Genomic DNA, 21,258 nt, shown 5'->3' on the forward strand with positions numbered 1-21,258 from the left:
GAGGTGCTCTTGTTATTTGTTTCCAACGTCTTGAGAAAAGATTGGGGGTTTTGCCCTCAGGGGAGAGATTCCAAGTGATTTCTTTCCTGGAAAGGGGATTTTGTACACTTGGGGTGGCAGCTACAGATTGATCTCAGGGAAAACTGAAATCAGGAAACAAAAAGGCAGTCCTGTAGCACTTTAAAGACTAATAATACAATTTATTAGGTGATGAGCTTTCATGGCACAGACCCACTTCTTCAGATCTGCAGAATCCTGATACATGATAACCGAGATGAAGAGAATTTAACAGTAAGAAAAAAATTAAATAAAAACTGACAAATGAGCTAGATAGGACACAAGGCAGGAAAGGGAAAGGAAAATAGTTTCTGCAAGTGTCCATTTAGTTAAGTGGGTTGCCTGGGATCACTATGAATATCAAAGATGGAGAAACTGTCCTTGTGACTGCATAGGGTAATTGAAATCTTGATCAGTGTTTTTCTAGGAAATAGGTGGTGGAACCAGCTACTTCTAGATAGGCCCAAGAAGGTCAATAACAGAACATCACTTGTCACTACCTATAGCCCCCAGCTACACTCCTCCAGTGCATTGACAATCTACAACCTGTACTGGGACATGATAGCTGTGTCTACACATGCACGCTACTTCGAAGTAGCGGCACTAACTTCGAAATAGCGCCCGTCGCGGCTACACGCATCGGGCGCTATTTCGAAGTTAACTTCGACGCTAGGCGGCGAGACGTCGAAGTCGCTAACCTCATGAGGGGATCGGAATAGCGCCCTACTTCGACGTTCAACGTGTAGATGATCCGTGTAGATGATCCGCGTCCCGCAGCGTCGAAATTGCCGGGTCCTCCATGGCGGCCATCAGCTGGGGGGTTGAGAGATGCTCTCTCTCCAGCCCCTGCGGGGCTCTATGGTCACCATGGGCAGCAGCCCTTAGCCCAGGGCTTCTGGCTGCTGCTGCGGCAGCTGGTGATCCATGCGGCAGTCACAGGGTCTGCAACCAGTTGTAGGCTCTCTGTATCTTGTGTTGTTTAGTGCAACTGTGTCTGGGAGGGGCCCTTTAAGGGAGCGGCTGGCTGTTGAGTCTGCCCTGTGACCCTGTCTGCAGCTGTGCCTGGCACCCTTATTTCGATATGTGCTACTTTGGCGTGTAGACGTTCCCTCGCAGCGCCTATTTCGATGTGGTGCTGCGCAACGTCGAAGTTGAACATCGACGTTGCCAGCCCTGGAGGACGTGTAGACATTATTCATCGAAATAGCCTATTTCGATGTTGCTACATCGAAATAAGCTATTTCGATGTAGGCTTCATGTGTAGACGTAGCCGATGTTGCACACTCACAGACCCTGGGTGACAGAACTGCTCTTTCCTATAGACAACCACCTAATCTCAGGAAAATTCTCTCTAGCAACCACATGCCACACCATAGAAACACTAATCCTGGAACTTTTCCTTGCAACAAGCTGTGTTGTTAACTCTGTCCACATATTTACACTGGACCTAACCACGTTATTTACATGATCGGGGGCTCATATTCCTGCACTTCCACCAATGTGATGTATGCCATTATGTGCCAGCAATGCCCTTCTACTATGTATATTGGACAAACTGGACAGTCACTTTGCAAATGAATAAATGGACAAAAATCAGACATTAGGAATCTGAATACACGTAAACCTGTCAGTGAGCATTTTAATCTAGCAGCTCATAACATGCAAAACTTAAAAGAGACTTTAACACCAGATTACAAAGGGAGACATCTGAATTGGAGTTCATACTCAAGTTTGATACCTTTCGCCTCAAACTCATCAAAGATATCAATTATCTTATGCATTACATGGACAGTTTCCCCACCTTTCATATGTGTAGTGATCCCAGGCAGCCCACTTAATAGCCCCTTGCACAAACTATTTTTCTTTCCCTTTCACCTCCCTTCTGTCCTATCTATCTGATTTGTCAGTTTTTATTTCGTTTTTTTCTACCTTTCTGTTAAATTCTCTTCGTCTCAGTTATCATTAATCAGGATTTTACAGATCTGAAGAAGTGGGTTTGTCCTGCGAAAGCTCATCACCTAATGAAGTATATGGTTAGCCATGAAAGTGCTGCAGGACTGCTGGTTTGTTTTGTGAAGATACAGACTAACACGGCTGCCTCTCTGAAATCAGGAGAAGCTTCCTGTCTCTGGGAACCACAGAGAGAAAGCCCTAGCAGTGTTTTATTTGGCTAGCCTTCCCTCATTACCTGCACTCAGAGTTCCAGGGTGGAGAATCAACTCTGATGGGGGAGGTACAGGCTTTGGAATGGGGGCATGGGTTTGGGGCTGGGGCCAGGGACGAGGGATTTGGGGTTCAGGAGGTGGCTCTGGGTTGGGGGGGTGGTTCAGGATGGTGGGTTTGTTGGGCCTAAGGCAGTGGCACCTAGCCATGGGCCTTGGTGCAAAGGAAGGGGTAGGGGCCGAGGGTGGAAGGAGCAGGACTTAGGGAAATCAACCTTAACCTCCTTCCCAGACAGCCACACGTGGAGGGGTGGCACAGTGCTCCCTGGTGCCTCAGCAGTAGCAGTGGAGCTTCAGGCCCCTTTGAGATGCTGGGCCGGGTAGCAGCTGCCCATCCCCCTGCCCCCTCCTGGTCTTGGACTTACCTGGTTGGCTTCTGTTCAGTGGTGCTAAGCCAGGCTGCCTGGTGCCTGCCTGTCACAGTGCACTGCATTGTGCCCTGGAAGCTGCCACCTGGTCTGGCTCCTGGGGAAGGCGGCAGGAGGCTCCACATCTTATGTTCTGCTCTCACCTTACGAAGAGTAAATTTTATCTGTGTGTGACGTTAAGGTGGCTAAATGCTTTCAGTTGTAACACATTGACCTTTGCCTTTGGATGTGAAAATGGAGTCCCAGTGGGAGATTTTATGACCAGATTTCAGTTCAGTTTTGGGTAACCAAATTTAACAAATGGAGGAAGCTGGGCAGAGAGGAAGGGGTGAGAAAGAATGGCCATATTGAATAGGAAGACATTTGTTCATAGTGGTAAAATTAATAAGTATCTGGCTGGTTTTTAAGTTCTGATCACTTTCGATCCTTTATCAAAGTAAAAGACATTCCACCCCTGGGAGAAGAAAACATCATTTTTCATAGTAGTCATGTCAGGGTAAAAAGCTGTATATTTGAAAAAATGAACACTTTGGAACACTAGCATACTCGGTTAATTATTGCTAATATGTTTTGTTACCTCATGTTTTCTAAGTAGGACAACTATGACATTGGTAAGGGTTTGGGTGTTTTGCCAGATGAACTAATGTTCCGAATCCACAATTCTAGTAACCTCTGGTAGCTGCTGGTGTTCTGAACTTCCTGTTTTCAAAGCTGTGACATGTTGCATAATATGGAGAGCATCAGAACGATAGCTGGACACATATACCCTCAAAATAACCAGAGCAAACACTGCTCTTCCTGTGTTACTTAATCATTTTGAATTGAGTGCAGCAGTTGGAATTGAGCAATTTACTGATGACTATCCAAGGAACTTCTGGTCTATTTTTCCCAGAAAATGTTTTGAAAACATATTCCATGTGATATAATCTGGTGTATTTCTAATGCAAAACACATCATCTCAGATGCCTCTCTATACGTCAGCTATTCTTGCATGAGTGGTTCAGCAGTGGCTAGAAAAAAAACACAATTCTACCAGAGCCTGAGCAATCTCCTTCACACTTCCTTCAGTTCAAACACTCTTTTCAGAGCAAACCTGTAAATGTCTAGTGTTCTTTCTTAAAATTGTGTGTGTGTGTATATATAAATATATATATATTTAAATATATAAATTTAAATCACATGTATATATATAAATATATATATATATATTTTTAAATCACATTTCTGTCTAAAATATTCTACCTAAATTCTATTAGTGTTGCAAGTAAAAATTTAAGATTACTCTGGCGAGGATGGGAGGGGTTTGAACTTTTAAATTTGTTTACTTTGTCCTTTGGAAACATTTTTTGTATAGTCTGTTCTGCTATTTTGTTTCTAGTTATTTATATTTCCTGTCTTCTACACCAGCATGATGAAATCACTCATTCATTGCTTGGTGGGGTGATAACATGTGCACTCATCCCATTTCTTGCACGAGGATGATCATCATGATCAGCAACAAGAACAAAAAGAACCTGAAGTACCAGCTGCCCAAGGGCAAAGCACATGCACAGAGAGGAAAGGAGGTATGGGCCTCAGGCACTTTTGGTACTGGTGCTCTTGAGCCTAACCAGAAGGATCCTGCTAAACCTTACCAGAGGAATAACAACCCTAATTTGCATAAATGTAAATAAAATCAGGGATGCTCTATCAGAAAATGACTTTCCCCTCTTAGGTGGCCTAACCAAACAAACCTGCCCAAAGTCTAGCATTGATGTTTTGGAGTACTGGTCCTGTGAATTTCACTTGTTAACTTCACAGTGTGTTTAGATGCGAATAACAAACAATTGGTACTTCTCACTTGCAGTGCATCTTTCATGACTAAAACTGTGCCTTGCGGGAATGAGCTTCATAAATTTCTGATCTGGGATACAGCTGGTCAGGAGCGGGTGAGTACTGCTTTGTGATACATTGTAGTACAATAATAATCTTAATACTTACTTCCCACTTTTTGTCTTTGCAGATCTTTAACAAATACGTTTAATGACTTTTCACAACACCTTATGCAGCAGGTCTCAATAACTAAATATTATGATTTCCATTTTTACAGATGGTAAAGCAGAGGCAGACAGTTTAAGGGACTTGCCTAAAAGCTGAGACCACAGAAACAAGTATAAATTCCCTACCCTCATCTACAAAGCTCTCTGGAACTCTGCTTCTGCCTGCATATTGATTGTAGAGGCTGATTCTGATCTCCTTGGTTGCAGAGGTTGATAATCAAAATAGCAAGAAGGGCCATTTTTTTCAAATTCAGTAAAACTCAATAATTCAAGAGCCACAATGCATGTGAATATGAGACACTCCTTAATAACATCAAAAAATAATTTTCATAACCCCTATTTTCAAAACAGCGCACGCACAATGATTTGTAATGTGATACATGTTTACTGCAGGATGGTCACAAACTTTTTACCTATTCTGTTTCCTCACACTTTACGGCTACGTCTACACTAGCCCCAAACTTCAAAATGGCCATGCAAATGGCCATTTCGAAGTTTACTAATGAAGCACTGAAATGCATATTCGGCGCTTCATTAGCATGCGGGTGGCTGCGGTGCTTCGAAATTGATGCGCCTCACCACCGCGCGGCTCGTTCCGACGGGGCTTCTTTTCAAAAGGACCCCGCCTACTTCGAAGTCCCCTTATTCCCATGAGCAGATAGGAATAAAGGGACTTCGAAGTAGGCGGGGTCCTTTTGAAAAGGAGCCGCGCGGCGGCGAGGCGCATCAATTTCAAAGTGCCGCGGCTGCCCGCATGCTAATGAAATGCTGACTATGCATTTCAGCACTTCATTAGTAAACTTCAAAATGGCCATGCAAGTTTGGGGCTAGTGTAGACATGGCCTACATGTGTAGTCACAGAGAGGTAGATATGTTAGTCTGTATCTTCACAAAACAAAAAAGCAGTCCTGTAGCACTTTAAAGACTAACAGAATAACTTACAGCACTTTAAAAACTAATAAAATAATGTATTAGGTAATGAGCTTTGTGGGACCTACCTACTTCTTCAGACATTAATCAGTCAGCACTGACTGCGGTTAACGTCTGAAGAAGTGTATCTGTCCAATGAAAGCTGCTCACCTAACATATTATTTTGTCAGTCTTTAAAGGACTGCTTTTTTGTTTTTGTGACTTTACAGCTATGTGTTTGTACCACTGTCTTCCTGACTTTCACTTACAAGCCTTCTCCTCTCTGAAGGACACTAGATTCTGAACAATTTCATTTTTGTTTTTGAATACACTATACTGAATCACTGCTCTGATACTTTGATATAGGACTTTTTATGTATTAGCCATCCGTGAGTGGCTTTCCTCATTTCATGATCTCTTCAGTTGTCACAAAACTAGCCACAATTATACTAATTGGTGATTTCACCCATTCAGTAAATGTGTTCTTACTTTGCTCTGCTTTGTGTAACAGCTACTCCAGGGCTTTTTTTCTGGCATCTCCAGCTGGATATTGTACAGCAAAAGAAGTGTGTTTTTTGAGAAAATGCCTCTTGCGGTTGCGTTTTTTATTGTTGGCAAATTTCTCCTTGCAAATGAGACATAAAGGCAGCCCAGCTGAACTCGATATAAACGCAAAGGTTTGGGTCCATTCAGTTCGAAATTCTCTGTTATCATCTCTGATTTTCCTCTTGTTTCGAAGCCATTCCAACCCCACTTTAATTATGCCGATTTTACTTCATGTTTAATGTCTATTTTCTTTCTTAAAATATGTGTTGCCCTTCACAACAGGAACGCCACAAGCTTCCTTTTCCTTTACGTAATCAAGACTTTATTAGCAACACAATCAAAACACAGATACAGTATCCTATCCCACAATGCACTGCACATATTAAAGGGGGAGTTATCTGTTGCTTAGAGATCATATATTGTTTGCTACTTAGGTATGAGTTGTTCATTGTTGGCTTTTAGATATTCACCAGTTATCAGAAATAATCAGGAGGTTTTTGGTTTTTGGTTTTGCTTTGCAACTATAGAGTCCAGAGCCACAAAAAAGTCCTTAAAGAGCAGCAGGGTGCCAACCCTGCTCTAGAGGATCACATACTCTGAGCACAACTGCACACACTATGGCCATAAACTCCCTGTGTGCCACCCTCTCACCGCCCCCCGCCCATTTCAAGGACTCCCTACAACACCTTCCTTTGTTCCAGAGGAGCTTTTTGCCCCTTCCCCATTCTCCCAGCTGTCACATGCCAAGACCTCTGTGTGGTCCTCCATTTCTCCCTTTCTTGTATCCCCCTGAATTTCCCACTCCCCCCAAAGCAGGGTTGTTGTGTGTCTTAAAGAGGCAAACAGCAGGCACATTCCTCCGAAACACCTTCAGGGCCAGTTTCTTGTTCACGTCCTCCTGCACCTCTAACTTCTTTCTTGCTGATCCATCTCTGCCTTTGCTCCTCCAGTGACATTTGAATTGATATTTGGATTTCTTCTTGTAGGGTGACCAGATGTCCCAGTTTTATAGGAACAGTCCCGCTATTTGGGACTTGGTCTTATACTGGTACCTATTGTCCCTGTCTCAATTTTTCACACTTGCCATCTGGTCACCTTGTCCTCTTACTCCCTCTTCCACCTTACTCTCATCGTCATCTAAAAATAGCCTGCATTTAGACTGCTCACCACTAGAGCTGTGTCTACATATGCCCCTCCCTTTTGGAAGGGGCATGTAAATGACACAGATAGGAACTGGTTAATGAGGTACTGATATGAATATTCAGCACCTCTTTAGCATAATGGCTGCCAGTCGCACTTTGAAAGTGCTGCTTTCGAAACACAAACTGGCCATGTAGATGCAGGCACTTCGAAATAAACCCCAGATGTCGAAATTCCCTTATTCCCAATTTGTTTTGGAAGTGCGATTTGCTGTCCTTTCATCAGGAAATTCTGCAATTTCAAAACTCGTTTGTGTTCCGAATGAGAACAAAATGCCAAATTTCAAAATTTCCCTCAAAAAGCTAATTTTGGGTCAATTGAAGTGTTTTATTTGGGTCAACTGAATGTTTTATTAAGATTTTAATGTTTTTAAAATGTATATTAGATTATAAAAATATTTTTCAAAACACAAAGTCATTTCAGAAAGGAAAAATCAGAAAGCATTCCAAAAAGATCCAACCTTATCAAAATGTTTCATCTTTATTCTTTTTCAAAACAAACACATCATCAAACAAACACATTTCTGTGGTAAGTTTTGAGTTGGACAAAAGAGCACTTTCTGCTGGAATATTTTAACAAACTGTACTTGCAGCCTTTGCCCAGACATCTCTCTCTTCCTGTTCCTGGAGCAATTACTTTGGTAGCCCCGCCCTGGAGTGCCTGTGGGAGCCTGTGTTACTATGAACTGCTCAGTTGATAGGAGTGCCAAGTGACTGCTTCACATTCCATTTCTGCAGCATTCAAGCACAATGTGTCAAAACCTGCTGTAGTTTCCCTTTTCAGAACTACTGACCAATCAAAGCAGCTACCTAAGAGGGAATAAAAATGGTTTATCTCTGCATTTCTTCTTTCTCCCTCTGCTGCTGGAAAGGGAAGAAGAGTGGGGAGAGGGGAGAAGATGGAGAGAGATGGGCGTACTCAGAACAAAGCAACTTAGAAAAAAGATGGAAAAACAAAATGAGGCATTTCCCTGTTTAACATAAAGAGTTTGAACTGAGTACTGACAGTACAGCTCTGCCCCTAATTAATTACACAGATTTAAAAAAAGAGCCAGCATAAGAAACCACAGATGGAAAATGCTTGGGGAAAATTGTAATTCAAAATTAGTATTTTTAATTCACAACTTTTAATAAAAGGCAACAGCACATTTTTGCAGTAGGGTGTTAATAGGTTGGAAAATGGGGTGGAGAAGCAGACTTCCTGCCTTGATGGGGGGTGCGGGGGGGTGGGAGGAGAATGAATGTTCAGTTTATTGTACAGTGGGGCCTCGTGGAAGATGGCTGGTAATGCTGAATGACTTTCCAGTGCCACTTATTGGGGAAAGTGTAGGCTGTTCTTTGTCAGAAGAAAGGGCAGCTGTTGAGCCATCCTTCCCTTCCTAGTGAGGATTTGAAACCTCAGCAGCTCGTTTAAAAGCACCTCTCTCCTGCTCCCTGTTTAAGTATCAATCTCTGATATCCCGGTTTCTTTGTGATCATGTGTTGTCAAATGAGCCCACTTATTCCACTTTCCAGAGTGTCCCTTTTCCTCCATCTTGTCTTTTCCTTAGTGCTTTTCATCTCATACACTGCTGTCTTGTGCTGCATTGCTGAAGTTCGTCACAGTTATGTTGTTGTGAGCAAAGATTGTCCCTCTACATTGTCCTCAGAAGTTAGCTAGGAATGTTTTTATTACTGTGTATTTTCCACAGTACCAGAGGTAGCTTCTAATTACAATGCTTTTGTCTGTATGCCTGGGGCTGTTGCCAGTTTTCCATTTTGCCAGTCTGACGAATATTGTTGCAAATACTGAGGCAGCTAGAAGACTAGGTTTCCAAGGCAGAGAACTGTACGTGTACACTTTTTTGCTACTTCTTTTTTTTGAAAAGGCATCCAGATGTTTGAGCTAGAACTCATATTCAGAGGGTTTTCATCATTCCACATGCAGTACCTTCATAAAATGGCTAAAAAGACGAATGTAAGTAGATGTAGCTTTTACTCACCCCTTCACTTCTTTTCCAGCCTCTCCCCATCCACAAGTTGCCATTCACACTGTTTACAGAGATTCCAAGGACAGAAGGGACCATTGTTCTAGCCTGGCCTTCTTTAAAACCTAAGATAGAGAGCTCCCTAATAATTCCTAGATGATATCTTTAAGAAAAATGTCCAATCTTGATTTAAAATTTGTCTGTGACAGAGAATCCACCAAGAACTTTGGTAAATTGTTGCAGGGCTTAATTAACCTGACTAATTAAAATGTACAACTTATTTCCAGTTCAAATTTGTATAGCTTCAACTTCCAGCCATTGTCTGCTCCCAACACTCACAGAATTCTGTTCCCTTATTTCACTGTCTGCTCATAGATATCCAGTAGGGGGTGCTGGAGAGAAACTGTATTTTTCCAGACCTCTGCTCTTTTGCCTGCATGAGAATCAGAAGCTACAATCTTGCTTTCATTCACTTACCTTCCTAAAAATGGATCAATATGCATTAAATAACTGGAGGCTTTCACTGACTCATTTGACTTCTTTCCCACCTGCTGAAACACTTTTGTGGCTTGTTTCTGAACAAAGAATCAGATATTTTCTGGTGCATTCTTCATAACAAAGTTTACAGCAGAGTTCTTGCTGTGCCAGAGCCAGTAAAGTATAAATCTAACTCTCCTTGAAATCAGTGTCTAAGTACCTTTGAAGATCTACACTCTAGGTAATAAACTTACCCTCAGAACGCATGGACTTTGAATTGGAATTCAGACTTGTCCTATTTCTAGACTTTAGCCTTATTGGTAATTCAGACTTAATGATACAATATAATCATCTAAGGGCTTGTCTTCCTTGCAGAATTAACTTGTTATAATTGAAGTGTTGCCCCTAATTTGAATTCCATTTGTGTGCTAAACCCCTTAACTTAGGGCTGTGGTCCTTTAAGTTCAAGTTGTCTGGGAAATAGGCTAAACTTTAGCACCTATCAGCTGCTAACACACTCTGTGATAGTAACAGAGAGGGATCCCTATTAGTCATGTAACAGCAACGAAGGGTCCTGTGGCACCTTATAGACTAACAGAAAAGTTTTGAGCATGAGCTTTCGTGAACACAGACTCACTTCTTCAGATGCTGCAAGAAGTGAGTCTGTGCTCACGAAAGCTCACGCTCAAAACTTTTCTGTTAGTCTATAAGGTGCCACAGGACCCTTCGTTGCTGTTACAGATCCAGACTAACACGGCTACCCCTCTGATATTAGTCATGTAGCGGTCATGAGGCACTTATATAACTGTCGGTCTGTACTAGAAATGTTATATCTCCAGATCTGAAGAAGTGGGTCTGCCCCATGAGAGCTCATCACCTAATAAATTATTTTGTCAGTCTTTAAAGGGCTACATGACTGCTGACACTCTGTGATGTTAAGCCAATTTATTTAGCTTGAATGCAATTTCATGGCCACTCTCATTCAGAATGGCCTAATTCAATGTAGTTAACTCATCAGTGGAGACGCAACCAGAGCAAGGATGCTCCAAGGCTTCTGGTTAGTAACTTTTCTGTCTCTTCTCTAGAAAGCAGCTCTCAACTTCTGTGCACCTTGCATGTTGTTAACAACCCATATCTGCCATAACAAGTACAGGTTGAACCTCTCTCGTTCAATAACATCTGTGGTCCAGCATGATTTTAGTTAGCCAGATGACCACTTATCGTAGGTGTGGCCAATTTTCCCAGGATCCCATCAAGTTTGTTTATAACCACCAGTCCTGGCTCTCAGTGTTCTGTGCTCTTATTTAGCTGTGATTTACCCCTAAATGTCTCCTAAGAGCCCAGTAAGTGGTGGAAGTGTTGGTAATGCTGCTAGACAATATTGATCTCCCGTGGTGCTGCAAATTCTCTTGTTTGGCACCAGTCAGGTCCTGAGGGTGCAGGAGTAGAGAGCAGATTTACACAGGCTGGGATGTTAGGACAACCCATGAGTTCTGTTCCAGTTTTATGTTCTTTTGATTTATTTTATTGGGGAGAGGAGGAAATGTCATCAAAATAAATAAAGACATTGCATTTACCATAGTAAGTAGGAATAAAACCAAGTGACTACCTTGAAGAGCATGCGTATGTGTATAGATATAGATATAAAACTAAAAAACTCAACCATCACATGCAGCTTATGCAAGAACAGTAATTCAGAACCAAGATGTAATGTTATTAGATGTTTCACTTAATGATAGCTCTTGAAAAGGGCTGAACACCAAGCCATTTCTATGACATTTCAAAGTTTTGGTTTCTGCTTATTTTAAATATCTATCCTCTGGTGTATTTTTTTTTTTACTGCAAGAACTCCTTAACTTTGGGAGACAATACATCTGAGTGAATTAAGTGGCTTTTTCAGTAACTTTGACAAATGAATAAGAGAAAGAAAATGCTGGACTGGTTTGATAGACTAGCAATCACCTAAAAAGATTTCTTAAATAAATGTTACTGTTCTGTTGGACTTTGAGTCCAGAGGAAGATGAATAATCTGCACATACTTGTAGGTTTTAGGTTTCCTTAGTGCTAGAATTACAGCCTTGTGTTGTGTGTAGATAAAACTACTCAGGGTTATAAAATGCTAAATCGTGTCTGTCAATTGCTTGCATGCATAACATTTTCCATTCTCTCTTTGCTGAGAATGTTAGGAATTTCCTACTCTCCATCTCCTTCACTACATCTGTGAGAGAAGCTGCATAATTTACTTATGGTTTCTATTTCTTTCCCATAACTCCTCTCCAATCCCAAAGATTTTAAATGTGTGTGGTATTTCTGTGGTAGGCCATAGCATCAGAGAAGACAAGACACTGCACTAATAGATAGATCTGGACAATGTCTAAAGGTCTACTTGGCTCCCTTAGGTCAGAAATATTTATTCATAGAATAAATTGACAAGAATGAAAAGGAAGATCTAGGCCTGAGATACTAAACCTGTGGCTCTAGAGACATTTTGCAAATGTTTGAAAGAGCACCACATAGTGCTCTTGGGGAAAACGTTAGCCAAATTCAGTCTTTGCTATAAGCAAGTACAGCATCTGCAGAATTTAGCCCTACTTAGTTTGATTCCAGCTCCTCTGTTCAGTCTTAGATGCAATGTGGACAAAAGAAGTGATCATCTACTGCCTTCTGTGTAATAATGCAGCTTATAATTGAGTGGCAGGGATTTCTATTGCCACTTTCACTTACCAGTTGTTGAAAGTTGCATGCAAATACTGACTGGCTTCTGCAGTGTTGGAATAAAGTCTGGATACTGTATGTGAAGCAACAAAGGCTTATTACAACCAGCTGGTGGAGTGATTCTGAACTTGGTCGAGTTTCAGAATGTACTGACAGGTGCCAAGTTATGATTGGTTATATAGAGAGCTGATAGTCAGAGGCAAGAATAGAAGCAGACAATAAGGAAATGAGCATAATCAATGAGCAATCCAGATGAACTAACAAACAATCTGGGAGTTACAAAGAGTTTTCGTGCACAGTTTACAGAACATTTTGTATATAAACAAGTCCTTTGAAGAGTGCAGTCCTCAACACCGATGTATAAAGTGGTGATATCTCATCTGTAATACACTTGATGTGTAAAGCAGTGATGTCTTGTCTGGCATCCTAAGCTGTGTCTACACGTGCACGCTACTTCGAAGTAGGGGCACTAACTTCGAAATACCGCCCGTCGCAGCTACACGCGTTGGGCGCTATTTCGAAGTTAACTTCGACGTTAGGCAGCGAGACGTCGAAGTCGCTAACCCCATGAGGGGATCGGAATAGCGCCCTACTTCGACGTTCAAGGGACATAGGGACCGTGTAGACGATCCGTGTCCCGCAACGTCGAAATTGCCGGGTCCTCCATGGCGGCCATCAGCTGTGGGGTTGAGAGATGCTCTCTCTCCAGCCCCTGCGGGGCTCTATGGTCACCGTGGGCAGCAGCCCTTAGCCCAGGGCTTCTGGCTGCTGCTGCGGCAGCTGGGGATCCATGCTGCAGGCACAGGGTCTGCAACCAGTTGTAGGCTCTGTGGATCTTGTGTTGTTTAGTGCAGCTGTGTCTGGGAGGGGCCCTTTAAGGGAGCGGCTTGCTGTTGAGTCCGCCCTGTGACCCTGTCTGCAGCTGTGCCTGGCACCCTTATTTCGATGTGTGCTACTTTGGCGTGTAGACGTACCCTCGCAGCGCCTATTTCGATGTGGTGCTGCACAACGTCGAAGTTGAACATCGATGTTGCCAGCCCTGGAGGACGTGTAGACGTTATTCATCGAAATAGCCTATTTCGATGTTGCTACATCGATGTTGGCTTCACGTGTAGACGTAGCCCTAATGTAATCTTCGCACAGACATGATCATTCATCTTATCTCTACAGAATCAAAGCAAGTGGGCAATGCAGAATCAAAGCACAAGTTAGTGAATCGTGTCAGTCACCCTTAACTATAGTCCAGTTCCCCTCCCCACAGGATCCCTTCCTGGAATGTGGCTGCCTAGGGACTTATTTACATCAACTGGGATGCCCTCCCCAGATGGATTAACAGACTCAATTTTGGAACAGTAGTTCTTAGCAAATATCATGGCCTACTTCAGAATTTTATCCTATAGCAGACTCTGTGGGGCAGGTGCAACTTGTGAATCACACCGTGGATAACATGGGAGATAACAAGTGGCACTTTGGGCTTGAGAGGGCCTGGAAGAAAACCCTAGCCACAACTGCCTAGGGCAGGGGTCAGCAACTTTTCTGAGGCAGAATGCCAAAATTTGACCTTTTGACTTCTATGTGGAGTCCCAGTGCCACTGATACTTTTTAAAGTCACAAATAGTCCTACTTCCAGCAGCTTCATTAATAAATAAATTAAGATGAAGAGCTTTACCGTTTAGGTGGTGGTTGGTAGCATTAGCTGCTCTTTTGTTAGTCCATAGGCAACATGGCTTTGAGCAAGCTCCTGCCTGCATGGCAGAGGAGGACTGAGGCTGAGCTCCTGCCTCGTGTGACAATGAAAATCAGCTTGTGTGCCAAGGGTTTGCTGACCCCTGACTGAGGAGAATAAACTCAGGCTGAGCTTTAAAGGGTCTTATCTCAGCAGCCAGTAGGACTCATTGTAGGAAGAGTGATGGCCTTGAATACTAATCTAGTGGGAGAGTACACTCTGTGCTAGAGTGGGATGACAACCTGGCCTGTTCACATTTAGTATAAGGAAGCAGAATTTCAACATCTTATGCTCAAAAAGGGGGATGGGGAGTGGGGCAGGAACAGGAAACATTGATTTTTCTTCTTCACTTGCAGTGATGCCACGTCCTTCTGTGCTCCTCTTTCAGTATCAGTACATGCGAGGAAGACGTACAGTTGGAGATTGTTTCTTCGGGTTTGTTTAGGCTTGTAGTAAACAGGCTGCTCACATTACTCATTCTGTGTTTGCTTGAGCAACTTTTTGCTCTCTAAATATATATGTTTAGGTAAGATATAGGCAGGATAGTTATGGTTGGGGTACAAGTTACACTGTGTTATCTTAGTTTTCTTTTTTTCCCCCATTAAGAATTCTGTTACATATATTTGAGGGTTTTTATAGTCCATGTTAACACTGTAATACCTGAATATAAAGGACATGTAGAAGCATTTTTCTAGATCAGTTCATGATCAGAGGTATCCCTCCCTAACCTGACCTGCTCAAAGCAGATGGAAAAGAGCTTTTAGTTAAACCCTCTTACACAATAGTTAATTCTGTGACCACAAATCCTGGTTCCACTGAAGACAGTGGCAAAACTTGCATGGGTTTCACTAGGACCTGGTTTTGGATTCCAATATCTAAATCTATTGCTCAAGTCTAGCAGTGTAACACTTGTTCCTTAACTATGCTGAAAATGTACAAGCACACTTAGGACCAAATTCAGACCCTGTGCAGCATGGGGTAGCTGGGCAGCACAGACGCAGAGTATGATCAGCTCATGCAGCGCCTACTCTGATCCAAAGGGGGTGAGGCTCTCTATGAGGAGAACCTCTTCATGCTTCTGTGACTTCCAGAACCTCATTGCTCCCAAAAGTAGAGACAGTGGACAAATACAACCATGGGGCTTCCACAACCACCCTTAAAGGCCTAGTCCACAGCGCAACTGCCCCCACATTTAGAACACATTTCCTTCTATCTAAAAAAAAATCTCTGTTGCTGCAGATTAAGCCCATTATTATTTATGCTGTCTTCAGTGGAGAACAAATGATTGCCGTGCCCTTAATAACAGCCCTTAACATGCTTGAGTACTGTCCCCCCCACTTCAGTTGTCTTTTCTCAAGGCTACATAAACCCAGGTTTTTTTAAACCTTTACTCATAATTCAGTTTTTTTCTAAACCTTTTATCATTTTTGTTGCTCACCTCCTGGAAGCTTTCCAATTTGACCACATCTTTCCTAAATTGTGGTGCCCAGAACTGGAGACAGTACTCCAGCTGAGACCTTCACAGTGCTGAGAGTTACAGCCCCTGGGTAGAGTGGGACAGTTATGTAATATACTCCAGACTGATATTAGCCTTTTTTTTTTAAGTCTGTTATCAACTATAACCTAACTAATTTTTCCTCATTTTGTATATATGCATTTGGTCTTTCCTTCCTAAGTGAAGTATTTTGCTCTTGTCTTTATTGAGTTCCATCTTGTAGAACGCAGACCAATTTTCCAATTTATTAAGGTTATTTTGAATTCTAATCCTGTCCTCCAAAGTACTTGCACCACTCCCAACTTGGTGTCATCTGAAAATTTTACAAGTGTACTCTCCATTCTGTTATCTAAATCAGGGGTGCGCCAAGTTAGGGGGTGCGACATTTTATAAGGGAGTGAGGGGTGCAGCGCAATCAGCTCCACCCCACGATGTGGCTTCTGCTGCATCGCCAGCCCTCTGCCTTCTCCACCATGGCCTCCACCACTGCTGTCACCAAGGGCGCACCTCCGCCCCTGCCGCTGGGCCAATCAGAATGTGCACAGGCCCCGAGTCAAGTGGGAGGGACAGGTTGCGGTGGGCACCTAATTGCAGGGCTGAAAAGTGGTGCCCGATGTAAAAAGTTTGCTCACCCCGATCTGCTATATATGCCTTGCCAATATGACATTGATAACTACTCTTTGAGTATGGTCTTTCAATGGTAGTTCAAACAGGAATTAATTCAGAAAAGTCCTGCAGCCTGAGTGATACAGGAGGTTAGACTAGATCAGGAGTAGGCAATAATTTTGATGGGAGGCCACGCTAAGAATTTGGTAAGTGGTCAAGGGCCGCTCTCCTTCATGATATTAATGGAGGGGGTTCAGGACCTGGAATGGAGGTTGGGTGCAGAAGGGAGCTCAGGGTAGCAGACTAGGGTGCAGGAGGTGGTGTAGGGTCTGGGAAGAGGCTCTGCCTATGGCCTGGGGCATGGGGGTGCGGGGCCGGGGGTGGGTATAGGTGCAGGAGGAGGGTGAAGGTGGTTTGGGAGGGCTTAGCGGGGGCAGGGGATTGGTGAGAGGCAATGGGTTGAGTGCCAGTTGCAGGGTTTGGCCAGGTGGTGCTCCCCTTAGGCAGCTCCTGGCCAGCAGCCCAGTGAGACCGTGGGGCAGACTCCCAGCCTGCCATACCTCCCCCCCACTGCTCAAAGTGGCTGGCTGTGGGTACCGTATGCGCCTTTGCATGTCATGCACCCCTTGAGCGGGGATGTACGTGCACTGCCTGTGCTGGAAACATGCCGTTGGGAGCTGTGAGATTGTACGTGGGGGTGGGGGGCAGCATGTGAAGGCCCCTCCCTCCCCCAGGACATGCAGTGTGCAGAGTTGCAGATGGCCCCTTCAGCCAGCTGCTTTGAGAAGCGTGTGGGGGAGGGCACAGAGCCAGGGAACGTCTGAGGCTCCCGACGACCTGCGGGATGGGTCCAGAGGCTCGACTGTCCAGATCCAGCCCACGGGCTGTATTTTGCCCACCTGTGAACTAGATGAGCTCAATGATCTCTTCTGATTTTATAACAGATGAATAAATGAAGTCCGTCCTTTTTTTCTAAAAAGAAAAAAAAGGTGGTTTAACTCAAGCCCCAAACCGTGCCCGCCCCCGCCCTGAGGCCCAACTCCCCATCCCATGCGGGGGCCTAAACTGCCCCCTCTTCAGGGCCCAAACTGTCACTGGGTGGCTTAGCATTCTGCACAGGTCCTGAGCCAGCCCTGCAGGGCCCGAGCCACCTCCCTGCTGGTGGCTAAGCAGCCCCCACCCAGGCTGCCCCCCGCTTCTCCTCTCCCCCCAGCTCCCTGCTTCTCCCAGCCCTGGGCCTGCCCCAGCCTGCTCCCCCCATGCGCTGGGCCTACCTTTCCTGACCCCCAGCTCTGTGCTTACCCTATCGCCCCCTCACCCCAGCCACACCACACACCTGAGCAAGGCCAGGGCTGGTGGTGGCACCCTGGTGGGCAGCATGGTCCTGGTGCGGTGGACCTGGAGGCTGTCACGTGGGGAGGGGAGGGGAGGCAGGCTGCACTGCTCTGAAGGCCTGACTCTGCCCCCCATCACCACCACAATGGAGCTGTGCTGCAGGCAGGGAGCCACCTATGGCTCCTTAAAGAGCTGCATGTAGCTTGGAGCTGCCCAGCCACTTTTAAAATATGGTGGCAGAAGGAAAAAAGGTGGCGGAAAAAAGCCCTGAATAAAGTATTTATTCTATGAAGATATATTTCTTCACAAAATGCACAGTCAACCGTGGAACTCCCTGCCAGAGGATGTTGCAAAGGCCAGGACTATAACAGGGTTCAAAAAAGGGCTAGACAAATTCATGGAGGAAAGGTCCATCGATGGCCATTAGCCAGGATGGGCAGGGTCTCTAGCCTCTGTTTTGTCAGGCCTGAGAATAGGCCACAGGGCATGGATCGCTTGATGATTACTAGTTCTGTTCATCCCTTGTGGGGCAGCTGGCATTGGCTGCTGTTGGAGGACAGGACACTGGGCTAGAGGGACAGTTGGTCTGAACTGAAATACCTATTCTTATGTTAAATTAACCACGTAGGAGATCCTGCCCTATGCTTCTGTCACACAACTGCCACATTGCAGTATCAATACCATGGTGAAGTTTGCAATAGAAATGCCTATCAAAAGAAGTAAAAATGGTCCATTGGGATGGTTGGATTTGCTTACTGACCTTCGGCATGGAAGAAGCTGGGGGATAATGGAGAGACGGAAGGAGCAGTTTTATGAAGTTATTGTTGTACTCTCTTAGTGGCTCTTTTTAATCGCTGCTCAGGATATGCACCAAAGCTTGTATGGGATTTAGGAAAACTACCTTTGCTCGCCCTTTACCGTGGGCTGACGTGTACTGAATAAGTTAGAGCCACCTAAGTGCTGCCCTCAGTTATACAAATTGCTAACAACAGCCAGGGGCATAGCGGCAGCTGGAATGTAGGCAGCCACTGGCCACTCCCTTTTCTCTGCCCACTCCACATGAGATGGGGCGATGTAGGAACCAGTATTGCAGTTCTGTGCTACTGGAGGATCTCTAGAGGGGAGCCTTCGATGACTGATTAACAGAGGCTGCTCAAGACAATCTTCATCCCTTGGCATCGCAGAAGGGCAGCTAAGCCAAATTTAAGTGAGTGGCATTGTGACCTGTGCACCGATTCACAGGGCCACTCAGATTTGGCCCCATTGCCTTTCCATCGTGGCCAAATTGCCCATTCTAGGCAGCTGCCTGGTTTGCCTGTCTCCACGTGACTTGTACGAGTGGCTTTGGGGAAGCTTTCCACAAAAGGAGCAGAGGTAAAGCCACCCTAATGCAGTGCAGGATGAGGCTCATGGTGGTTTTCAATGTTATGGTAAATTATTATAATCAGAAATGCTGAATCAAGAAATCATGGTTATAAATATGCTAATTTCCAATGGAGCCCTTAATCTTAGGTGATTTAAAGGTTTATGCACTACTATTTTTCTGTCGCTCATTTTGGACTTCTATCCCACATTTGGTCCTTAGCAGGTTGCACTTTAGTATTTTGTACTCCTATACTTAGTATGGCATGAGTATGTCATCTGGGAAGGTAAGCTAGGGGAATCTCAAAGAATTCTGTTTAAGTCTTGGAAATGGAATTCTGTTTAAGTCTTGGAAATGTTTGTATTGGAAAAACACAAAATAATTATTTTGCATAATATTGAAAATAAATATTTGTATACTTTCAAAATCCATGCTTCTCATAAAATATTCACATTGTTAAATGGTACATTATTGCATAAAAATAAGGAATATGTTTTCCAAAGAACCACTTTTCAATCCTTGTCGATTTTATTTATTGTTCCAAGTCATCTTATGTTTTCTAGAGGAGAATAGCAAATTTTGTTAATACGTGCAGAGAGGGAATCTTGGTTTCCTAATAGCTGACTCTCATTAGTGGTACTATGCCATAGTGTTTTTATAACACTTTCATAAGGTGATTTGAAAGCAGCAACAAAATAAGTTTAGGCTAATTTTCTTTTCATCTGGTAGAAAATGCTGTGCTGGGATTATGAATGATTGTATGATTACCAGCCCATTTCAGATTCTTAATGAAATGTTTTAAGGTAACTTTCTCCTGCCTATCTTGGGCAACTATAACAAAGTACAGTATGCTATTTTAATCACTTAACCTAAAGTGAAACATGATGAAATCACTGGGCAAGATTTTCAAATCAGAGTGTAAATTAGCCTTCTGAATCCAAAACAAGACCTGATTTAAAAAAAAAAACTGCTAAAAGGTTAGACATATTTAGGTGCCTAAATGTGCATTTAAGATCCAAAATTTTAAGCTTCTTTTTAAAAAATTGGCTACTTTTTCTTTTCTTTAAATACTGTGGCTGGGTCACACTTGCCCCCAACATCCAAGGGGGCGTGTTAATCAGGGCGACGGGAGATTACTAATGAAGTGCTGTGGTGAATATGCATCACTTCTTTGGCTAATTCTCCCCTGCGGCAACTTCGAAGTGTCAAACTTCGAAGTGCTGGCATGCGGGTAGCTGCGGACACTTCAAAGTGCCTGTGCTACTTCGAAGCGCCTCTACTCCTACATGCATCCCAGCACTTCGAAGTTTGACACGGGGGAGAATTAGCCTAATTAAGTGCTGCATATGCGCTTCAACATTTCATTAGTAATCTCCCATTGGCCTGAGGAATATGCCCCCTTCAAAGTTGGGGACAAGTGTACACAAGCCCCTTTTGTCTAAAAACTATTCGTATAAAACAGTGATCGGGAACCCACGTAGTGGATCTAACTTTTGGCTTTGCCTTGATGCAGCCTGTGAAGCTTGGGGCTTCCCAACCAACACAACTGGCACAAGTGCCCCCCCGGCCCCAATGGGTAGCGTATCAGCATCAGGTTGCCCCACTGCGTGAGGGGCAGTCCCAAGCTTCATGGCCCAATTTTTCTATAGCTAAGGAAGTAGCAAAAATCACTGTGGATTCACATTAGTAGGATTTGACCAGCAGAAGTTTACACTAAAATAATTGTGAAGGTATAGAATGGTCAATTTCTTAACATCGACCTAGTGAATAAATAGGTTTGAGTGTCTCAATTGATTTCTTATTCAGATATAGGTGAATTATTTTATGTCCAACATTGATATCCACTTTTCAAATGGTGATGGGTAAAAGTATCACCTTCTAATTTGAAACTCTCTTTGTATTAGAAAGTCAGAGCAATTAATATTTTTTTCTGTAGGACCTGCAGAGGGGAAACAACCAATTGGGCTTGCACCCTTTATTGCTATATTTTGATATACATTAAACCCTTAAGTTACGGGAGGGTTGCATGTCAGGGGGGAGATGGTAACCAGGCTGAAGGCTGGTTCCCAGCTCCTGTGGGCTTTTGGGAGCCAGGAAACGGGGCTGGTCAGTGTCCTGACTCCCAGAGTGTGGGGGAGCTGGGAAACAGGCAGCTGCCTGGCTGCTGGCTCCCCTCCCCTTGCAGAGCCAGGAAACTGACCAAGGGAGCCAAGAGGCAGGTTGCTGCTGGGTTC

General features: G+C 43.9%; 1 protein-coding gene across 1 annotated transcript in view; it reads left to right on the plus strand.

Annotated features, from left to right (window-relative positions):
- The window catches only part of RAB31 (RAB31, member RAS oncogene family), a 109,352-nt gene that overhangs the window by 52,310 nt on the left and 35,784 nt on the right, over positions 1–21,258 (plus strand). The window contains exon 3 of the mRNA XM_074987454.1: positions 4,494–4,575. Within this exon, the coding sequence (XP_074843555.1) occupies positions 4,494–4,575 (82 nt within the window). The remainder of the gene's footprint in view (positions 1–4,493; positions 4,576–21,258) is intronic.

This window comes from Carettochelys insculpta, chromosome 2 (genome assembly GCF_033958435.1).
Source record: "Carettochelys insculpta isolate YL-2023 chromosome 2, ASM3395843v1, whole genome shotgun sequence".
In the NCBI taxonomy this organism is placed as follows: Eukaryota; Metazoa; Chordata; order Testudines; family Carettochelyidae; genus Carettochelys; species Carettochelys insculpta.